The following is a 20,655-nucleotide window of genomic DNA, read 5'->3' on the forward strand; positions in this document are numbered from 1 at the left end:
AGCTAGGCACAGAAACATTTTAGCACTCCGCTAACACACAAAAAAATGTCATCGGGTCAGCTTTAGCTTACATTCATTCTTCTTCTGTCTTCTGGCTTTCCTTGGCTTGGTGCTGTGGTGAGGTCACGTAGGGGTTTCTTGGTTTCGAAGGCTTTCTCTAATGACTAGCTTTAACGTCTCCCTAAATGTTTATCCTCTCTCTCTCTCTCTCTCTCTCTCTCTCTTTCTCTCTCTCTCTCTCACTCTCTATTTCACTCTCTCATCAGATGGCCATGCATCAGTGATGGAGGGTGGCCACTGGCGAGACCACATTAACCATGTGCCCCTGAGGGGGATCCACCGAGAGACGACACACATCCCCTGCTCCACGCCGTCGGATAACATGTCGGGGCCTCCCACCCCCGTACACACCAGCAGCCCACTGCGCACGCAGGAGAGGTGAGCCGAACTGAAATGAGCTGAGCTGAGATGAGCTGTCTGCCACTAAACTGTTTTTTTCTGTCATTTTTTTCTGATCTTCTTTCATTGTCTGGTTTTTATATTTACTGATCTTCTCACATTCCTGGACTTTTTTTAACCGGTCTGTCACTTCTGATCTGTAATTTTTTGTTTTTCCTCTTCTGATTTCCTCTCATTCCTGCGTTTTTTAAACGCAATGTCACTGAACATTTTTCAGTCATTTCTCTGATCTTCTGTCATTTTCAGGTTTTTTTTCCTGGCATACTTTAAAATGCTTCCAAACTTGTTTTTATCAAACTGTGGTAGCACATTGAGCTGCATGTCTGTATGAATTGTGCTATATGAATAGTTATTATTCATGGCTTAACATTTGGCAGCTAGTTTGCTCATTTTCTGAAATAGTCTGGGTTTATTGCTTTAAATGTGCTGGAATAAAAATGTTTGTTTAATGTAATTATTTGAGTTTTTGCTGTAGAAAAAGGGGTCTGCCAAAAGACATTAAACATTCCTTTCTGGTCTTGCAGTCATTCATTGTAGTTCAATCATTTCTCTGAGATGAGTTTACCAAGTTCAAGTTCAGTGGACTGAAAATGTTTGCTCAATTTTTTTAACTTCGCAGAGGGAAAGGTGTCTGCCAAAATACATTATAATCCTTTCAGGATTTTGCAAGTAGAGTCAGTGAATATATTGGAAATGAATATTATTGTTTATATTTGTTGAAATAGTTGACTTGATGTAATGATTTGAACTGTCAGTTATCATTAATATCTGGTTCTTTACAATAGATTACAAGTATTTGATATATTTATGTCTGTTTAACTTTAAAAAACTATTTATGTATTTAAAATGTTGAATCTATTTAAATCTATTAATAAATTATTGAGTTATACTTGGATAAAACTGCAGCTTAATGCAATGTCATTAATGTAGCAAACATACTCATTCGTTTTATTTTTGTGAAATACTGTGCGTGGATGAATCATGTTTGTTTTACGTTATTTTGACTTAATACAATATATGTTTGCTGTTTCTATTTCAGCCCCGGTTTGGCAGCTCGTGAGTGTGAGATGCACTCCAAAGAGTCCCATGGAGACATGACCCCGGCCCCCCAGTCTCCCTCCAGGCCCCATCCCCAGCCTGGCCCTCAGGAGCCCCACACCCACTCCCACACCTCCAGCCCCATCCCTGCCACCCAGGCCTCCAGGCACAGCCAGCCCCCCAGCACTGAGCCCTGCACCCCCACACCGGCAGCTCTGGCAGAGGCCGCCCTCAGCCCCTCCCTCGGTCCAGAGGCGCAGGTCCCGGAACCGCAGCCTCTCCCTGCAGCCACACCTGAGCAGCAAAGCACAGTCATGGCCGTGGTGGCCCCCAGCCAAGCCAACCAGGTGGGCCCTACACATCATCATCAGTCCAGCACACCTGCTCTCCCAGAGGAGAGCGCGCGGGTCCCTCAGGACAGCAGCCCTGCACAGGGCACCGTAACTCCGGATCCGGTTGCCCATCGGATAGGACCCGACCACACCGCCTCCTCCAGCTTCTCCTCCCCGCCTGCCTCCCCTTCCTCCCCTGTGGCCCCTCAAACCCACCCCAGCACCCCCACCTCCTCCTCCTGTCCACAGCCAGACACAACACCCTCATCTCCCCCCAAACCCGACTCGGCTCCCTCCTCTCCTCAGCCTCCTCCTGCGTCTCCTCTGGTACCGGTAAACGGCAGCCAGGAGGGCTCCCCGTCCTCGGCTGAGCCGCCCGTGCCGGGCTTCGCCACGCTGGGCCGCAGGCTGATGCTCTCCTCCTCCTCGGAGGGCCTCCCTGGTGTGGGGCACCTGGGCCACTACTCCAGCATGGAGGGCATCTCCAGGTACCTCCAGAGATCATTTGCACAAGATTTTTTATGTATAATTACAGTAGTGTATGTATTGTAGTCAGGAGTTTTGTATTGTTTTACTGCGTATACCATTATGTTTCCTGTGTTTATTCATGTGTGCACTTTATGGTGAAGCTATAAATGTCATTGTACGTGTATAGTGACAATAATGTAAAGCCAATCTATTCTGTTTGATTCTGTTCTGGGGTGCATTTCTCGAAAGCGTAGTTGTTAGCAGTTAGCAACTTGGGTAGTTGTCAATGGAAAATTGCATTGCAACCAACAAAGTAGCTACCGTAGTTAGCCACTACGCTTTTGAGAAATGCACCCCTGTTCTGTTCTGCCCTGTTCTAATCTATTCTATTCTATTCTATTCTATTCTATTGTATTCTATTCTATTCTATCTCATTCTATTTTGTTTTATCTCCAGCTCCCGCGGCTCCCCCACCTCCGCCTCCGAGGGCACCTCCACCCCCACCTTCCCCCTCTCCTCCACGGGCTGCTACTACCAGCCGGCAGAGTCCCTGGGCCCCCTCTCGGGCCACCCGGGCAGCTCCAACTCCTGTTTGGCGGCGGCGGGGGTGGTGGCCGCCGTCCCGCAGCCTCCGCTCCCCGAGAAGCGTCGCCAGAGCGGCATGCCGGGGTCCCCCAACGGGCGGCTGGGCTCACTGAGGCCCGCCGGGTCGGGGTCAGGCGGCAGCCAGACGTCGGTGCAGCACCACGTGACCTTCTCCCCATCCGTGGGGGAGGAGGTGGCCCTGCCGCCTGCCGCCCAGAACCCAGAGGCCGGCCTCAGCGAAGAGGAGCTGGGGAACAGGGTCAGCGTAAGCGTCAAGTTTGTCCAGGACAGCTCCCGCTTCTGGTACAAGCCAGGCATCTCCAGGGAACAAGGTAGTGAATCATAATGCAGTACTTCAAAGACGTGCTTAGTTTACAGTATTCATTCAATTGAACCGGTGCTGAATGATGAAGCCCATGTGAGGTCGAAGCCTTGTGTATAATAACTTGTCTTTCTCCTTTTATTTCTTTTGTTTGATATATTATTTTCTTAATTAGTTTCCCAGAATGTTGGTATACCCCATGTTGTACTGTGTAAGCTGTAAACTGTGCTAAAATAAATAAACTGATGACTTGGACTGTGTATCTTGCCACAGTGTAGCCTACCAAAGGATCTAAAGGAACGAAAGGCTCTCTAGGAACAACTTTTAAACATTACTGACTTTCTGACTATGACTATGACGGGATAAATATGTGTTTTCTCAACAGCTATTGCAGCACTGAAAGAGCGAGAGCCAGGGAGCTTCCTGATCCGGGACAGCAACTCATTTCAAGGGGCTTACGGCCTCGCACTGAAGGTTGCCACTCCACCTGCCAACGTGAACAGCCATAATAACAAAGGTAGGCCTACACCTCACATCACAGAAGGAATACATTTTCAATGCACAGAAAATGTCCAAGTGCGCGTGATGCGCAGTTATAAGTAATCTAAAAAAACACTGTTGATATATCAGTGCACACTGGTGAGTTGGTTTGCTGCTCAGACCACCAATGTGTGGTGATTTATCATTTCTGTTCCTGGTATACCTCACATCTCTTTGTCATATTTCATTATATGGGATTTCACACATGCCATAATCGTCTTCCTAAATCAAACAGACATGATGGCACAAATACAGTATACACACACAGAACAGCCAAATACTTTTGAGTTCTCTTGTTATGTGTTCAGACAGTGCTGAAAGGCTCTGTTGTGATTTAACAATCTCCCTCTCTGTCTCTCTGTCTCTCTCTCTTCCCCCCCCCCCCCCCCCTCCTACAGTAGGCGATCCTTTAGAACAACTGGTACGGCATTTCTTGATTGAGACTGGCCCACGAGGAGTTAAGATCAAGGGATGTCAGAACGAGCCCTATTTCGGTAAGGAGAGAGAGACCTATCATTTGATGGTTAACCAGACAAAGCCACCAGGCTCTCTCACAGCTGTTTATAGGGCTTGGTTGGTTTTGCACAATGCAAACATTGTGGCTTATGCTGCTATGGCTGAGCGTGCTTTGATAAACAACTTATTTATTTGCTGTAAGATTTACAGTGTTTTGTCTTCTCCAAGAATAAAGGTTGGCCTGGGAGTTGACTGACGTGTTCAATACAATACAATACAATACAATACAATGCAATACAAAACAATACAATTTCATGGAATAGAACGCCTTTATTGTCATTACACAAGTACAATGATATTCAAAGCTGCTCCTATAAAGTTTACAGATAGATATACATAGAAACATAATGTGCAATAAAACTACTATGAAACTACCGACTACTAGACATAAACTAAAGAAACGGTAACAGTATCAACAGTAGAAATGTGTTTTCATTATATAGATATCTGAATTTTTATATTTACACTTAGACTTGCATGCTATATAACACCAGTAGGCACGAGATGCTATCAAGTTTTTTGGCTCACAATGTGCAATTGGGTGAGGAGGACTGTTTACTTGTGTTTCCAGGGAGTCTGTCTGCTCTTGTGTATCAGCATTCCATCACGCCTATCTCCCTGCCGTGTGCTCTTCGCATCCCGGAGAAAGGTAAACAAGACTCCAACAGGAAGCACAACAGCGGTACAGTACTCCAGCGCTCTAATCTAATCCTGTCCTGTTACTCAGAACTAGGCACTCACTCAGCCATGCTTCCTCACCTTTTTCAACACACGCAAGCCAATAATATGGCTGTTGTTGATGTTCCTTTATGAAAACAGTTGCCTTCACACACAGAACATAGAATTGTTTTATTTGGCCAACATTTAGGCTTATGCCTTCATCAGAGTCATTTCACACACAAACAAAACGTTGACGTTCCACCATTCCCCATGTGTGCCAATGATATGCTTGTTGTTGATGTTCCAGACCTGCTAGGAGACATCCAGGAAGTGCAGCCAGTGAGCAACCTGAGCACTGCAGCCGACCTTCTCAAGCAGGGGGCAGGTGAGGACCCAAACACACACACACACACACACACACACACACACACACACACACACACACACACACACACACACACACACACCCACACACACACACACACACACACACACACACACTCACGCACACACACACACACACACACACACACACACACACACACACACACACACACACACACACACACACACACACACACACACACACACACACACACACACACACACACACACACACACACACACTTTGCTCCGCCACCTGTTTCTGCAGATATTCTTGGCCAGCCAGAACAGTGCTGGTACTGGTACTGGTTCCTGTACCACTACCACCAGGAACTTACTGGCTAACAACCTGCATTCATACCATTGATTTGTTTTACTGTGTGTGAACCGGATGGACCGACTAACATCTATGTAGAAAATCCATGTTTTTTGGGGGGCTCCGTTGGGAACCAACTTTCGGTGATTGTGAGAATAAGGTGCTGAATTGTGGCTGAAACTGGTACTGCAGGTAATAGAGCAACTTGAAGGTGTTGTTCCCCCTCTAGAGGCAAGAGAGGCAAAGCACAAAATGAAAATGAGCGTTAAAAACTGTGGGCTGTTAGAAATTCTCTTACACAATATGCAGTTGTTGTTGAGCTCATTATTTCAATTGAAAATTTTCACACCATTATTTGATTTTGGAAGTTATTGAATGGTATAGCACTCCCCTTTGCCCAGAGCCTATGCTATAACCTTACTCTCACCATAATTGTAATGGCTGTGTCCTAATGTGTTACTTAAGGCTCCGGGTAATGTTATGTCATAGCAATGTTGCTATGATGTAGTTGATGATTTTCAGCAAATAGTGAGTAAGCCCGCCGGCGACCCCATCTACACATTGACAACATACTGAATCTGAGTACCAAGTCTGACCAGTGTGTTCCGGTATCTGCTGTGTGTCTGCCTGTTTCTCCACTGAGCAGCTTGCAATGTGCTGTACCTGAACTCGGTGGAGACGGAGTCCCTGACGGGCCCCCAGGCCATCGCCAAAGCCTCCGCTGCCACCATGACCAGGAGCCCGCGGCCCTCCGCCACCGTGGTCCACTTCAAGGTGTCCGCCCAGGGCATCACTCTCACCGACAGCCAGCGCAGGTATGGTATTGTACACAGCGTATGCCACTCATAATGTCACATGATGTAACATTAGCACACATTTTTTAAAATATCTATTTTAGGCCTTTTGTGCCTTTATGATCAGATAGGGCAGTGTAGAGAAGACAGGAAATGGTTAGGAGAGATATGGGGCAGGGTTGGGGAAAGACCCAGGATGTATTCACACCCGGGTGCATGGTACAGCACATTAGCGCAGCGCACCACAGTGCCCCCATCAATACACATTGCCCTCATGGTGAGCCAGCGCAGGTACAGTGCACAGGCCAGTCCACATAAAGGGGAAAAGGTTTTCTTCCACAAGTCGCGGTCCCAATTCTTATGAAACCTGTTTTAAATAACCTGTCTGACTCTTTTCCCTTAATGTTTAGTTTATGTAGGGTTTTTGGTCATGCTCACAGTCCAAGAATTAGGATGTGTGTGAGCTTTAACAAATGTTAGTAACCACATTGCAGGCCACATGGCATATCACATGGTATAACATCAGCACACATTCCCCTCAGCAATGAAATAGCAGTGTTGTTGTTGTCAGTGTTGTTGTCAGTGTTGTTGTCAGTGTTGTTGTCAGTGTTGAGAATGTTGATAGTAACTGGAAAGTGCAACCATAACCATGACAACCATGATTCTGACGGCAGAGGACCTTTCCAGTTAATGTGCAAATTTCACTTCCCTTTTTCAAATTTCTTAGGGCCGAGAAGTGACAATGTGCTACCTATTGTTGTTTGGGAGATTGTCATGTGATAGAGAGCACAACAAGATGACAGAACAAGCAGAAAACAAGTCACTTGATATCAGGCATGGGCAACTGAAGGCCCAGGGTTCACCTGTGGCTTGCCTCCTCACTCAGTGTGGCCTGTAGACAAAACATAAAGACCCATTTTTTTAAACAACAAATGAATCAATCCATTTAAATTATACCGTAGGTTGATAGAGAAGACTCCTATTCCTTCCAAACAATATTGGCAGTCATGGAGCAACCTTGAATTCTCAGAGTTTCAGTCAAAATCTGTGGTTATGTGGCCCTTTGATGGTGGCTTTACTGCTTGTAAAATTGAAAGTCAATATGAATACACAGTAAATTTGCCAGTGTTCATTTTGCAGTGTTAAGGCTTATTAACACTAATGGAGTAATTCCAACACCAAATGGAGTGAGATGCTCTCCAGTGTCAGTGACAAATGAAGTTGTTAAATTGTGGGGAGTTAGAAGTACTCCAGAGAGCCCCCGCCTCCTCGAGGTGATGGAGTTTGTCTGCGCCATTGTATGCTCCCCGAAACTGCTTTACTCTTTATAGTGTTAGCTTAACACTATAAATTTAACATCAGTGTTTAACACTGATCTGGAGCAGGACCAAATAGACACTAGAACAGTGTTAATTTTAACTCTTTAAGTGTTATTTTAACACTACAAAATTTACTGTGTACTTGAAATTGATGGAGGTGGTGACATTTTTTTTTGTTTGTGAATTAGCAACACAAACATTTTATGACGAACACCTAAATGTGTTGGTGGTAAATATTTATAGAGAGATCACCTATATGGACCTGCCTTGGCTCAAGTGGTAGGGCACTGCACTGCTACACCGGCAACCCGGGTTCAATTCTGACTTACTAGCCACTTTGACCCATTAGTGAGTGTGTGTTTACAGGTAATACAAATTAATGTCTCAACTTGGTCATTGTTTCTAACGGTGTCTGTCTGTTTCCAGGGTGTTCTTCAGAAGACACTACCCTCTTAACAGTGTCACCTTCAGCAGCGTTGACCCACAGGACAGGAGGTAAGTTTGAAGAATCAAACGTACGGTTGGCCTGATACTACAGTGAGGTACTCATGTTCTTCAAATGAAAATAGCAGAAAAGGGCAGTATAGAGTATACCTTCTTCAAGCTAGAAGTAACCTGTGCACAGAAGATGGAGCAGGTCTTTCGATGTAAGCTATATTCGGTTACAGTATCTGTAGTGAATATCAATGGGCTATATTTGAGCAAAATGTACCACTTTTCATGAAAAGATGTAACTTTCTGTTGAGAAAATAACAAATAACAACTACATTCAAGCTACATCACCATATAAATATTTACAGTGCATAGATTAACACAGTGGAACTTGGACATCATTATTCAATTTGTCAAAATGTAAAACAATTGCTAAAATATAGAGAAAATCTTATGAATATTTATACGGAATATAGACAAATGGCCATGTTGGTCATTTTGGGTCCCCAAAGCACCCATATCCCTCAGTTACACTAAAATGTGTGCAGAAAATTGGAAATGGTGTTCAATAGTTCCATAACATGAAGTCATGCACTAATTCATTTTGGAATGACATTAACAACAATAATAACAACAATAATCAGTCATCATCAATCATTACTCACAGTTTGCTATTGCATGATCTAGTGCTGGCTGTGTGTGTGTGTGTGTGTGTGTGTGTGTGTGTGTGTGTGTGTGTGTGTGTGTGTGTGTGTGTGTGTGTGTGTGTGTGTGTGTGTGTGTGTGTGTGTGTGTGTGTGTGTGTGTGCGTGCGTGCGTGCGTGCGTGCGTGCGTGCGTGCGTGTGTGCGTGTGCGTGCGTGCGTGCGTGCGTGTGTGTGTGAGAGAGAGATTCTGTGGGCGTGCATGCTTGCGAGTGTGTGTGTGTGTCAGTCAGTGTCAGCATGCCGTATCGCTGAGTTGCATCTCTGTCTCCTCCATCTGTTTGCTTCAGGTGGACTAACTCAGACAGCACAACATCTAAGTAAGTCTGAGCTCTGTGGATATGCCTCTATAGTTCCTCTTCCTCTAGCCGTGAGAGAGAAGATGTGTCTTTGTCGCCGTAGGAATGTAGGCTTTGCATCATCATTATGCATCATGATCATCCATTGCTTTTGAAAACCTCCATTGCTGTTGATTTTTTGGCTAATACATACTTACACACAAATTGTTAACTTTGATTTGACATTTTAAAGTACCAAACTATGGGTAAGTGTCAAAAGAACAGACACGGCGATGCCCCCCAAGAAATTTGCAAATAAATATCGCTCCTAATAAAATCTGTATACATTTATACATCAGGGATTCAATTTGGCACTTCTTAATTGCTTCAATTAAGTAATCATTTACCAGCTCCAATATGGTAATTTAGTACGGTATGTCAGACTACAATAAATATCTGACCAAAATAGGTTGTTGGATGCATTTTCACTGGTGAATAATTAAAGTGATTACATTATAATCTGGTCCAACAGGCCAGTGTAACAGCCCATACCGTACAAGTGCATATAATAGCAGTGATACATACTGTATCTCCCACTCATGTAAAGCAGAACAAGTGCAGACACATTTTATTTATAAGATGGGAATGAGTGTTTGTGTCATTTGTCTAGCTTTAAGTATTATGTGCGTGTGTGCACAATTTCAGTCCATTTTTTAAGAAAATACATTTTGAGTTCAGTGTGCAAATTCATCCCAGACTTTGATTTCAACCCACTGTCCAGGGCCGGATTAATGCACAGGCTAGATATGGCTGCAGCCTAGGGGCCCCCACCTGCCAGGGGCCCCCTGATTGGCCAAAAGTCAAAAAATGCAGAATTGTGACAAGATTGAATTCATCTATCATGTTGAGTAAAGTTTTAAATCCTGTCAATACCCCTCTACATGGTTGGCAGACATGTTATCCTTAATTCCTAGCTCATAATTCTGACACTTTATTAAAAAAAATTGCCTTCCACAGGGCTCCACAGCAACCAGTAGCCTAGGGACCCCAGGCCATTTTAATCCGGTCCTGCCACTGTCAATTTGAGTTTGACACTCCCCGAAATACAGTGCATCATTGACATCTCGTTAGTAACGTGTTGCCCATATCTTCTCTGTCTCCAGGGTGTTTGGCTTCGTGGCCAAGAAACCGGGCAGTGTGGCGGAGAACGTGTGCCACCTGTTTGCAGAGCTGGACCCCGAGCAGCCGGCCTCCGCCATCGTCAACTTCATCAACAAGGTCATGCTGGCCCCTCAGCGCAGGTAGAGAGAGAGAAAGAGAGAGAGGGGAGCACCCGACGCCACGCCAGGTCTGAGCCAGACCTGTGCCAGACCAGTGCAAAGTCCACCACTCAGGCTGGAGTCTGAGTCCTCGGAGGGTATTCCAAAATGGTGGTTCAGAAGCAAACCAGGTTCATTTAACCTAGGGGTACAGTTAAATATACCAATAAAAGAGCCTGGAGTCCTCAATTTTTTAACTAAATGATGGTAGAAGGGTATTGTAACAAGTTTTGCCTATTCTGCTGGTTAACTCGGCTGGGTCCATGTTCTTGGAATACCCCCCCCCCCCTTGTGATGAGTCTCCAGTCTGTCCATGGGTTGGTTTGATCACAATACTCCTTCACTCTGTCCTTCGCACAGAGACGCACACTGGTAGTTCATGAAGCTTAACGTCATACTCGCTTAAAAGCACTGTACAGTTCGGCAGAACAGACACATTCCCTGAGATAATACATGAAGGGCATTGACTGGTATGAAACCAAAGGTAATAGAAGATAGTATTCAAATATACACAGACACGCCAATAGATATTCATTGTGTTTTTAAAGTAGGTCTAGACAAGACCTGTTGCAGGACCAGCTCTTGCAGTCGGAAGATGTCGATGATAATGTATTTGTTGTAAATAAAGCTTTAAGAGACAATCATTGTAATATGTGAATAATATACCGTAAACTTTGGTTGAGGTCCAAAGGAAAGTGTTACTGAAGGTTTTGAGGGTGTGTTTGTGTGTGCTGGTTTACCAAAGAGGGACAGAGTGTGTGATGTGGATATAAGCCAAAGATGGCCCCCAGGGGAAGCTGCTGGGGGAGGAAGTGTGGGTCACTGATGTCGGGGGTCAGCCAAGGTCAAATGCCTTAGCATGGCTGAGGAATGTGTAAGGGGAAGAAACAGATGAATGTGATGTTCCATGGGCAGAATGTATTGTACCGTTATTGCTACTCACTGCCTCACTAGTATCCTCCTGGTGAACAACTCCACTGTGCACACAACGAGTGCTCTTCAGAAACCAAGGGCTATTATTCAACATAGTACACCTACACTGTTTAAGCCTGTCAGTTTATAGGGGACCTGAACTCTTTCAGGATGGGGATGCAGAATTCTCCTTACCCCTGGCCATAGAGATGGAACACTAGATGTTGCGTTGACGACCCACGTCTTTTGGAATGAATGGGGTTGGCGAGGCTGTTCTAAATAGGCTGTGGTAACGCATGAACATCAGTTGGTGACAAGGCAATATATAAATCACTGTAGGTGGCGGTAAAAGGTATCTTACCTAATAGTGTGAACCCTGGCCTGTAGCAAGATGGCAGCTCCCGAGGCTGGCCATGCCGATTGGCCGAATGCAACATCTCTTGCTCTACATCTATGACCAAGGATACATATATAGTTTTCATGTCACTGTGAAAGGCCATGTGGAGAAGTCCACTCTTCTACAGACAGTAGTTTTCCAGCACTAGTACGAGTGTTGATCGGTGTATCTCTTCACTTCATACCCATCTAAATATAACTCTGTGTAAGCACCAAGAGTACTAGCCAAGACAAGTATTCACAGGTAGCCCACATGTATGATTTTATATATAAAGACGTATACAGGCCTTCTCCATGGCCACAGTTTTTTTTTACTTACAGTAACCAAAGACATTTAGGGAGCACTTGTTTGTATTAAAAAGCTTTACATTCTACTTTATAAAAAGCTCTTGTATTTAATTTTTTTGCAGGACTAGGGTTTTTGTGTGCACGACAGATACTGTAGAAGGAAACTGTGTCTATGACAGGTTTAATATATTGTGGTCTGTTTTCATCTTTGTATGTAGTAATATATTTGTCCATTACGCAGCTCACATGAACGTATAAAAGGAAGGCAACAGAAGAACAAAAAAAGGAATTTATATGATATGCTATTTTGACATGTACCGGTATGCATACGTGAGATAAATAATAAAGAAATGTAAAGTTGTGGTACCAAAATGCATCATAGTGTGGCTTTTTTTAAGATTGTTGTTTATTGGAAATGGGTCCCAACTGAATGAATAAAACTCAACACATATTTTCATATTATAAACAACTTTATTGGCCTTTCCCTTTTCATATAACACATAATGGTAAGTTTTCAATAAAAAACACTGCAATTCAAGCTATTAGCTTATTGTTTTTCTGTAAACATAGTACCATTCTTAATCGAATTCATATTTCATTTTTTTCTTCATAATTTGCATTACCCGTCCCATATGGAAAAAAACAAAAAAAACTTTGAAATGTTTAATTTTGACACATAAAATCTGAAAATAAATACTATATAACACACTGGAAAACTGCATTGTTTACAGTTGCACCCAGTTTTACTGGAGACAGACAAGTAACACTGACAGATACTTTGTGCCATTTTCAGTGTTTTCCACAGTGGTCATCAAGTTTCCACAGTCAGGTGATGTTGTACCAGTTGGCCTTTGATCAGAAACACCTCTGAGCAAGACCGACTGACATAATCTTCCCAAAAACATTACAAAATCCAATCAGTCTTTGATATGTAAATTGTCCAAAAAAGAAGTTAATTTGTTTGAAAACATGGGTGAAATGACTTCTTTGGGTGAAAATACCCTTTGCCATATTGAGCAGGCATGTTGTAGTTAGTAAAATGGTACACCACCAACACCACAGTAGAAAAAGAGAACAGCAGTTAGCACATTTCCACATGAGGAATATTTCCACATGAGATTAAATGTCCACTTATACCTTTAGAAGCCATACAAATGATTGGACTGAAATCACCCTCAATTAGAAAAAAGCTATTGCAGTGATCTGTTTCATTTCTGAATTCCAACCAGTTTAGTACAAGCTTGAATGCGCCTAGCAGGCATCATATAAATTTGGTCATGCAGATTAAAATGACATACCCATCTCCTGTGAGGTATTCCAAGAAGCTGGTTCAGTAGTAAGCCAGGTTAAGTGAAACATGGTAGTTGTAAATCAGCTAATAGAAGAGCCTTGAGTCATCTTCTCAACCAAACTATACTGTCAAGATATCTATTAGCAGGTTTACCACTGTCTGTAGGTTATGTAATTTAGCCAGATATAGTCATCTTCTTAGAATACCCCTCAGGACTGTGCCGTGCACATAGGGTTCCTCAAGAGAAGCAGACCAAGACACAAGCCAACCCAAAACCCAAGAGCAGCAATGTTCAAGTGTTCAGTAGTTACAAGCAGAGGTGTCCAACATCTGGTGAAAAAAGTAAAAAACAAGTCACATTGTCCTTCCAACACAGGTTGATTTCACTGAGTAACTGGTCTACCCGTCTTACGATGGGCAGATTCAGACCCAGTTGGATCAAACTTGTGGCAGGTTTGTTACTTTCTCTAAACCCATAATTGACACCTCTGGTTACAAGACAAATATGGGGCACATACATGGAGTGCAAAAAAACAGTCATATACAGTACACTCAAGTAGAAAACATATATGTGGACATCTGTAACATTTGCAAAAGACATCTGAAACAATTCTGTGTAAAGGCCACGGGGGTCGACAGATTCTCAGACAGTCAGGGAATCTAAACCTCTACAAGAAAAAAAACCCTCCCTTTTGTAGGTCCGCCAGTTAAACAAGCCCAAGATGTCAAACCTCCTCACATCTATCTTCAGTAGCAAGGACAAAAGTTCAGGAAACACTGCATACTGATTACTGCTATTTTTTCTTTATTTCTGGGAGCAAACCTGAAAACGCACTTGGTGAAACGCATTCTGTGCTCTCAAAGATAACAAAAAAAGAACAGTAATATGTATGCAGTGTTTGCTGAACCCTCAGCCTGGATCAAGTTTCCTTCCCCACACTTGCACCTTTATTACTGAAGGTTTGTTCTCAAGGACTTTCGTGAACTCCTCAAACCTATCTTCAGTAGCATCTTGCAGCTGTCGTGTCATGCCGTGCCGTGCTGTGTTGTTTCACCTCAGTAGACGGGTGCGTGGGTTGCGGCGGGGATCAGACCACAGGATGGTGGAGGCCTGGTGGCCGGTGGAGTTGGAGCCGCAGTCGATGTAGCGGTAGGCCTCCAGAGTGTTCTGGGTGCTGCGCACCATGTAGGAGGTTTTCACATAGGTCCTGCAGGAGAGAGGAGGAAGAGAATACTTAAGTTTACAAGGGAAATATGTAATGCTGATGAGCATTAAAACAATAACAACTCCGATTCAATAAGTCCCATTCTTGCCACTTCCAACGGTTGTCTATACCAGCTGATGTTGGTAATAGACTAAAAACATAACATGCAATGTCAAGGATATACAAACCCCAACTCTGTTGAAGTTGGGACGTTTGGTAAACAGTGAATAAAATCAAAATGCTATCATTTTCAAAACATTCAATCTATTCATTAGATGGAGAATAGTGAAAAGACAACATATTAAGTGTTAAAACCGAGAAAAAATATTGTTTTGGGGGACATATGTACTCATTTCTAATTTGATAAATCCAACACGTCTCAAAAGAGTTGGGACGGGGATCAGTGAAATTTAGTAAACATCCAAATAAGATAAAACAACAAAGAAGAACATTTCAAAATGAATTGTACTGACGGACAATATAGGTGTCCAGGTATAAGATCATCACAGAGAGGCTGAGTCACTCAGAATTAAAGATGCAAAGGGAATAATTACCATAGTTATTACATACATTTTTGAATTCCCTTTGATTTACCACGATTGAGTGTATATAAGACATATTTTTGTTAATAAAATCATTGTATAGGTTCATGACATCATGAAATATATATTGGCTGTAGTCTCACTCTAATTCCTGGAGTGCTAGAGCTATTGAACATTGACCATATTAAGAATGCTTAATGCATGAAAATGACACAGGGGTTTAACATTCTCCTAAGCACCTGAGCTCACTTGAAATAGACCCAGAAGACATGGGAAACTGTCAAACTGCTTACAGAAGTCAGCAGAAGTTGTAGAAGTCCATTCTTTTTGACAATAATAGAGCATTGCACATCCTGTGCTACAGTGAAAATGGACCATCCAACTTGTGTTAGTGCTAGCTTCAAAAGTCAGCCTCCATGATGGCATGCGGATGCAGTAGTGCATTGGTTAAGATGTTCTCACTCATCTGTAGAGTTAAATACAGTGCTGAATGGTATAAATGGGTTTTAAACAGCATGAAAAGCCACTCATGCATTATATTTTGAAGGGAGATCTTCGATTACTGCCACATAGTAAGGTCAAATTGCATTCTCTACTATGTTTTAACAGTTTGGCTCCATCATAAGGACCAGCATGTGATAAAATGGTGGGTTTTTGGTCAAGACCTGTCACACTGTAAGCACTACAGAAAGGAAAACATTGCAAAACATGACAAGGAATACACCCACCATTTAAGCTGGTGAAATCATGTCCAAGATAGGAATTAACACTGTTTTTTATATAAAATCATCTCATCGGTTAATGTATTTAACTGTTAAGTGTTGTCTTTTGTTTTGTTTTTAGTCTTCCTCGACATTTGCTGCCATTTATTGTCCCCGTCCCAACTCTTTTGAGACGTGTTGGATTTCTCAAATTAGAAATGAGTACATATGTCCCCCAAAACAATATTTTTTCTCGGTTTTAACACTTAATATGTTGTCTTTTCACTATTCTCCATCTAATGAATAGATTGAGTGTTTTGAAAATGATAGCATTTTGATTTTATTCACTGTTTACCAAACGTCCCAACTTCATCGGAGTTGGGGTTAGTAATACAGAAGCCAATCAAGGAACAATACATGCTCTCCTCCAGTCAGAGGATTTCAACATTGTTTAAATAGCTGCAGATGACCCATTACAATACTGTATGTAATGCATTTGGGCAGGACAATTTTATAATAAGTTATCGATGGGTCACTCAGCAGAGTGAACATGAAGGAAAGGACTTAGGAAAGTAAATAGTTTTTGAGATATGTGGCGCGATTGTGTAGCAGAACTTACTGCATGAAGACAACGATGTTGTGAACCTTGATGCTGGCCATGGTGCAGAAGGCACTGTGGAGACAAGCAGTAAGGTTTAGATCATCATTTTTGAATACTACATAATTAGGTGAATCATCTTAAAGGTGGGACTACAGTACTTACTAGACATAGGACAGGCTTCCACTGATCTCCATGCTCACTGTGAAGTTTACCTGGGGAAGAAAAAAAAACATTACATCAAGTCAATTGTGCTCGAACGAGTGTAGCTTGAACACCGGACATAACGTTCTATGGGAATCTTTGACATTCGGGAGAAGGTGTTTCCATGCATCAATATCCCGGCTTCTTTCAGAGTACCCCACCTAGCATGTCCTGATTTCTCAAAATCCCAAGTAAGGGTTTATCCGCTAAAACACAGCCGGGAAAAGGTGTTTCAAATGCAAATCGGAATACTTTAATATCCCAGTCACATGCAGGATAGTGAACTGCACATAAACTCACTCATTGAACAGAATGAGTTTCATGACTGAAATTGCTAATCGTAAACAAACACCCACTTGAAATCAGGGCAGGACATGATATTGAGTGAGTGTTTCTGATTGACCATTTCCAAGCAGGATATCCAGTGTTCTGTTTGCAAAACAACTATGGAAAAGGACTTCCAATCCAATCAAGCATGCCTTTTCCAAACACTGTGTGCACAACTTGCCTGTCTCTGGCTGAGGGGCTTGATATTGATGACATTGTCCAGCTGCTGGGTGCCGATGACAGTCTTCATGTAGAGCACCTGGCAGCCAATGCTGTCCACCAGCACCGTGAAGAAGTTGGGGTTGGTGAAGTTCAGGGAGCTCTGACGAGAAAGGGGATAAAGAGGGCATGATAAGACAGGCTGGCACACGCAAGACAAAGTCATGATAAGACAGGCTGGCAACACGCGTAATTTCGTTTTTCTCAATTCTCATCCAGAAGACATGAGATAATGCTCAGCATAGAGTGGGAGGTCACCCCCCATAGTAAGATGATTCAATGATTCAGATTAGATAGGTGGTACGGTATATACACAATGGTGGGCAGAATTGGTACTGCAATGCAATACTGTACAATACTGAACTACAGTGCTGTAGTCCCCCTCTAGAGGCGAGAGGTAAAACACAAGATTAAGACTAAACAGCAATTGTGGTTTTAATATTCAAATAATGGTCTCTTTTACACAAGACATTTAATTCAGAATAAAGCTTAATTTTGCTTTGAACATTTTGTGTAAACACTGCATAGTTCAGAATTAAATGAAAGTGTAATGTAAACTCGTCTAAACTATTTAATTCAATCGGAATTATTAATTTGGAATTAAAACCATCATGTAAACTTAGTCAATGTAGCTATACTATCAGCATCAGGGAAATCAGAGTTTAATTCCACATTTTTCTTTTATGAATGGAGACGCAAAAGTGCCATCTCATGAGTTGCTGTTATATTGTTTCTTTTACATTGCATCAATTGCAATCTACCTTGGCAAATAACATGTCCATCATTGTAGAGATAACCCATTTGACATGACTTGGCTAAACTGACCCACTTGTACTAATGATTTGTGTAAAGGGGTTAATGGATTTCTACTCAGCCACTCATTGACTGGAATGGAGTAGAATGGAACTTTGGGGTCATTTATTGTATACAGTCTATTGTAGCCACTATCTACAGTATATCACGAAAGTGAATACACCCCTCACAGTTTTGCAGATGTTTGAGTATATCTTTTCATAGGAAAGCATTACAGAATTGTAACTTTGACACAATGATTAGTGACCTTTTAACAACATATTTAACCGCTTAAATTTCTTGTTCACTCAGAAAAAAAACAAAATACAGCCATTAATGTTTGAACATGTACTCACAAAAGTGAGTACACCCCAGATTAAAATCCGGTAGAGAAGGGACTATGTTGGCTCGAATCGTCTCGAAATGCGTACCGTCATGTTGATGATGACTTTGCTGTTGTTGTGGTCGAAGTGCACGGTGACGGAGCGAATGCCATCGTCCTCCACCAGTACGGAGCGGGGGAAGAGGAAGAAGGCCACCAGGGAAGAGGCCAGTAGACACAGCACAATGGACAACACCACGTACAGCTTCCTAAACAACACAACACATTACACTGCATTACAGTATCGTTAGGTATAGGGTATTGGTTACGGTCCCTGGAGCCCAGAGCAGGGGAAGAGGAAGAAGACCACCAGAGAAGAGGCTGTAGACACAACACAACTTGCACTCCTAATCAACACAACACATTGCACTGCATTACATCAGTTATTGGTTAAACTGCCTGAAGTACAAAGCAGGGGAACAGGCAGAGGAAGAAGGCCACAAGACACAAGCAGACACAGGACGATGGATACATACAGCACATACAACTTCCTGCCCAACACAACACAGCACAATACACTATTGCATAATAGTTACATTGCTACAGCAGGCATAATGCTTCATACAGTACAGCTTCCTGACCAACTCAACACAATACATTACACTAAACCCCTGGCTTCAGGGTGTTTCAAACATGGATAGGACAAGCTCTTGTCAAACAAGCCCTTTGACCCCATATAAGCCTCACAGTCATGCCACACATCAGATGATTCCCAAAGTCCTCAAACAGGTAAACGTAGTCCCTTATTATGACAATCACAGAGACAAACTACGCAGGTGGTTTCTACCACTGGACAGGTTTGTCCAGTTTACTAGGCTCCAAGACTGTGTGTGGGCAAATTAAACATCAATGTCAGTTCACCATTAAAACAAAAAGTTGAGGTTATTCAATGGAGGAGGGAAATAGTACTCACGTTCTGTGAGGTTTAAGCCTCTGGTCACTGTAGGGAATCAATGCCACCAGCTCATTCACTTGATCTGAGGAAAAACACACAGACACAAAGTCAATATTGTGACTATGCATAATGTTTCTGATCTTTGAGACATTAGTGAGCTAAATATGTAAATAATCCAAGCTTTGACCCCTTTCTATGAATTGCTTGAATTAAGGAGGGTAGGCCTAATTTGAAGGGTTCTGTTACACATCCATATCTAGGTATTGGAATTTACTCAACAAGAGTTGCAGCGGGTGCCTGGATGAGTGGAGGATCTGAATGTAGTTTGATCATATGGGGTATGCTATGCATCCAGAGGCCAAATGTGACGCGTAGGCCTGCACACACTGGTGGCAAAAACCTGCTCTCAAGTTCAACCATTACTCACCTGACGGAATGCGCCCAGTGCCTTGACAGGTTGGGCACGTGATGCTGTCTCGCCCAGTGAATTCCACATATGGGAACTGGGCGATATCCTCCTGTCTGTCCAGCCCGTCCAACGAGTCGTCGTCCACATCTTGGTAACCCTGCCTTGGCCTGCCCGCGTTATCAGAGGCGTTGAGGAGTGTCTCGTTGTTTTGAGACCAGTGGGTTCCCATTAGGAGTCACTGATTCACCCCCCCAGTTCGATTGGTAGGTACCTATGGACGAAGCTTTAACATGTAGAAATGCCAAAAAAGCAACACAGCTTGCAGGTTTTCAGTCGATAACTGGAGCACGACGCTGATCATTTAAATGAAGAGATAACGATGAGGGTCGCCCATGATTGTGGGCTAAGCTCGCATTGACTGGAACAATGATAGTGCTGACTGACTATGAGCCACTGCACAATCACCCTCAGCTGATGCTCATTTCTGCACCATTCCAACCAAATGTAATTAGTTCTACCGAGCGAAGTTCATTTGTACGACAATTCTACATTATGACGGGTTTTAAAGGACTAACACAGTTTAAAACAAGACGATGTGACTTTAAGGGACCAAGAACGACTAAACAAACACGCTTTAATGAAGAGGCAACTTTATCAGTGGCAATCCATGGCTTCAACGTTGTGTTTTTCCACAAACGTCAGCCATTCTTAGAAAGTAATAGTAATTGCAGACGACCAAAGACCCAGTTGGTTGTGATTTGTTGGGAGAAAGGACACAACAACAGACAGCTAACGCAGCATTTTCTGTGCTAGTTTCTGTTACCCGAATTAAACATTTCTGATAGCCTACGTACCGTTTGATGTTGTGCTGAAACCATATAAAAAGTGTCGAGATAAGATGTTACTTCCTCTATTTCTTGAATTCCCTTGAAACAGTATCGCTGTTTGATAAAATATTTAGCCGTGCAGATGCGGCGTTCAGCTCTCCTCCATGCATTCACTGATGTTTTGACAGCAAGACTGTTTTGG

At 42.9% G+C, this 20,655-nt stretch overlaps 2 protein-coding genes across 7 annotated transcripts in view; one reads left to right on the forward strand and one right to left on the reverse strand.

Moving 5' to 3' along the window:
* The window catches only part of tns2a (tensin 2a), a 66,938-nt gene extending 54,505 nt beyond the window's left edge, over positions 1 to 12,433 (forward strand). For 3 of the 6 annotated variants that reach the window (XM_063209234.1, XM_063209235.1, XM_063209238.1), the window contains exons 19-29: positions 267 to 438; positions 1,499 to 2,317; positions 2,754 to 3,214; positions 3,590 to 3,721; positions 4,143 to 4,238; positions 4,832 to 4,909; positions 5,228 to 5,305; positions 6,267 to 6,435; positions 8,160 to 8,228; positions 9,159 to 9,188; positions 10,310 to 12,433. In XM_063209234.1, the coding sequence (XP_063065304.1) occupies positions 267 to 438; positions 1,499 to 2,317; positions 2,754 to 3,214; positions 3,590 to 3,721; positions 4,143 to 4,238; positions 4,832 to 4,909; positions 5,228 to 5,305; positions 6,267 to 6,435; positions 8,160 to 8,228; positions 9,159 to 9,188; positions 10,310 to 10,451 (2,246 nt within the window). In that variant the 3' untranslated portion in view covers positions 10,452 to 12,433. The remainder of the gene's footprint in view (positions 1 to 266; positions 439 to 1,498; positions 2,318 to 2,753; positions 3,215 to 3,589; positions 3,722 to 4,142; positions 4,239 to 4,831; positions 4,910 to 5,227; positions 5,306 to 6,266; positions 6,436 to 8,159; positions 8,229 to 9,158; positions 9,189 to 10,309) is intronic. The other 3 variants (XM_063209236.1, XM_063209239.1, XM_063209237.1) reach the window with 2 other exon arrangements.
* Positions 12,434 to 12,512: 79 nt separating this feature from the next.
* Positions 12,513 to 20,653, reverse strand: tmem106c (transmembrane protein 106C). Its single transcript, XM_063209240.1, has 8 exons — positions 20,481 to 20,653; positions 19,645 to 19,897; positions 19,236 to 19,299; positions 18,372 to 18,531; positions 17,111 to 17,251; positions 16,564 to 16,613; positions 16,420 to 16,473; positions 12,513 to 14,560 (listed from the first exon to the last, which is right to left on the reverse strand). The coding sequence occupies exons 2-8, from the start codon at positions 19,853 to 19,855 to the stop codon at positions 14,404 to 14,406; spliced, it is 837 nt and encodes a 278-aa protein (XP_063065310.1). The 5' UTR covers positions 19,856 to 19,897; positions 20,481 to 20,653; the 3' UTR covers positions 12,513 to 14,403.
* Between the last annotated feature and the right edge of the window lie 2 nt (positions 20,654 to 20,655).

Source organism: Engraulis encrasicolus, chromosome 10 (assembly GCF_034702125.1).
Source record: "Engraulis encrasicolus isolate BLACKSEA-1 chromosome 10, IST_EnEncr_1.0, whole genome shotgun sequence".
In the NCBI taxonomy this organism is placed as follows: domain Eukaryota; kingdom Metazoa; phylum Chordata; class Actinopteri; order Clupeiformes; family Engraulidae; genus Engraulis; species Engraulis encrasicolus.

What these genes read in the sequence shown, in the direction of transcription:
- tmem106c (XM_063209240.1), bottom strand. Translation starts at nt 19,855, where the DNA reads ATGGGAACCCACTGGTCTCAAAACAACGAGACACTCCTCAACGCCTCT. An exon ending in AGGCTTAAACCTCACAGAAC is followed by an intron (nt 18,532 to 19,235) that starts GTGAGTACTATT and finishes TGTGTTGTTTAG; the next exon opens with GAAGCTGTACGTGGTGTTGT. An exon ending in AGCCCCTCAGCCAGAGACAG is followed by an intron (nt 16,614 to 17,110) that starts GCAAGTTGTGCA and finishes TTTCTTCCCCAG; the next exon opens with GTAAACTTCACAGTGAGCAT.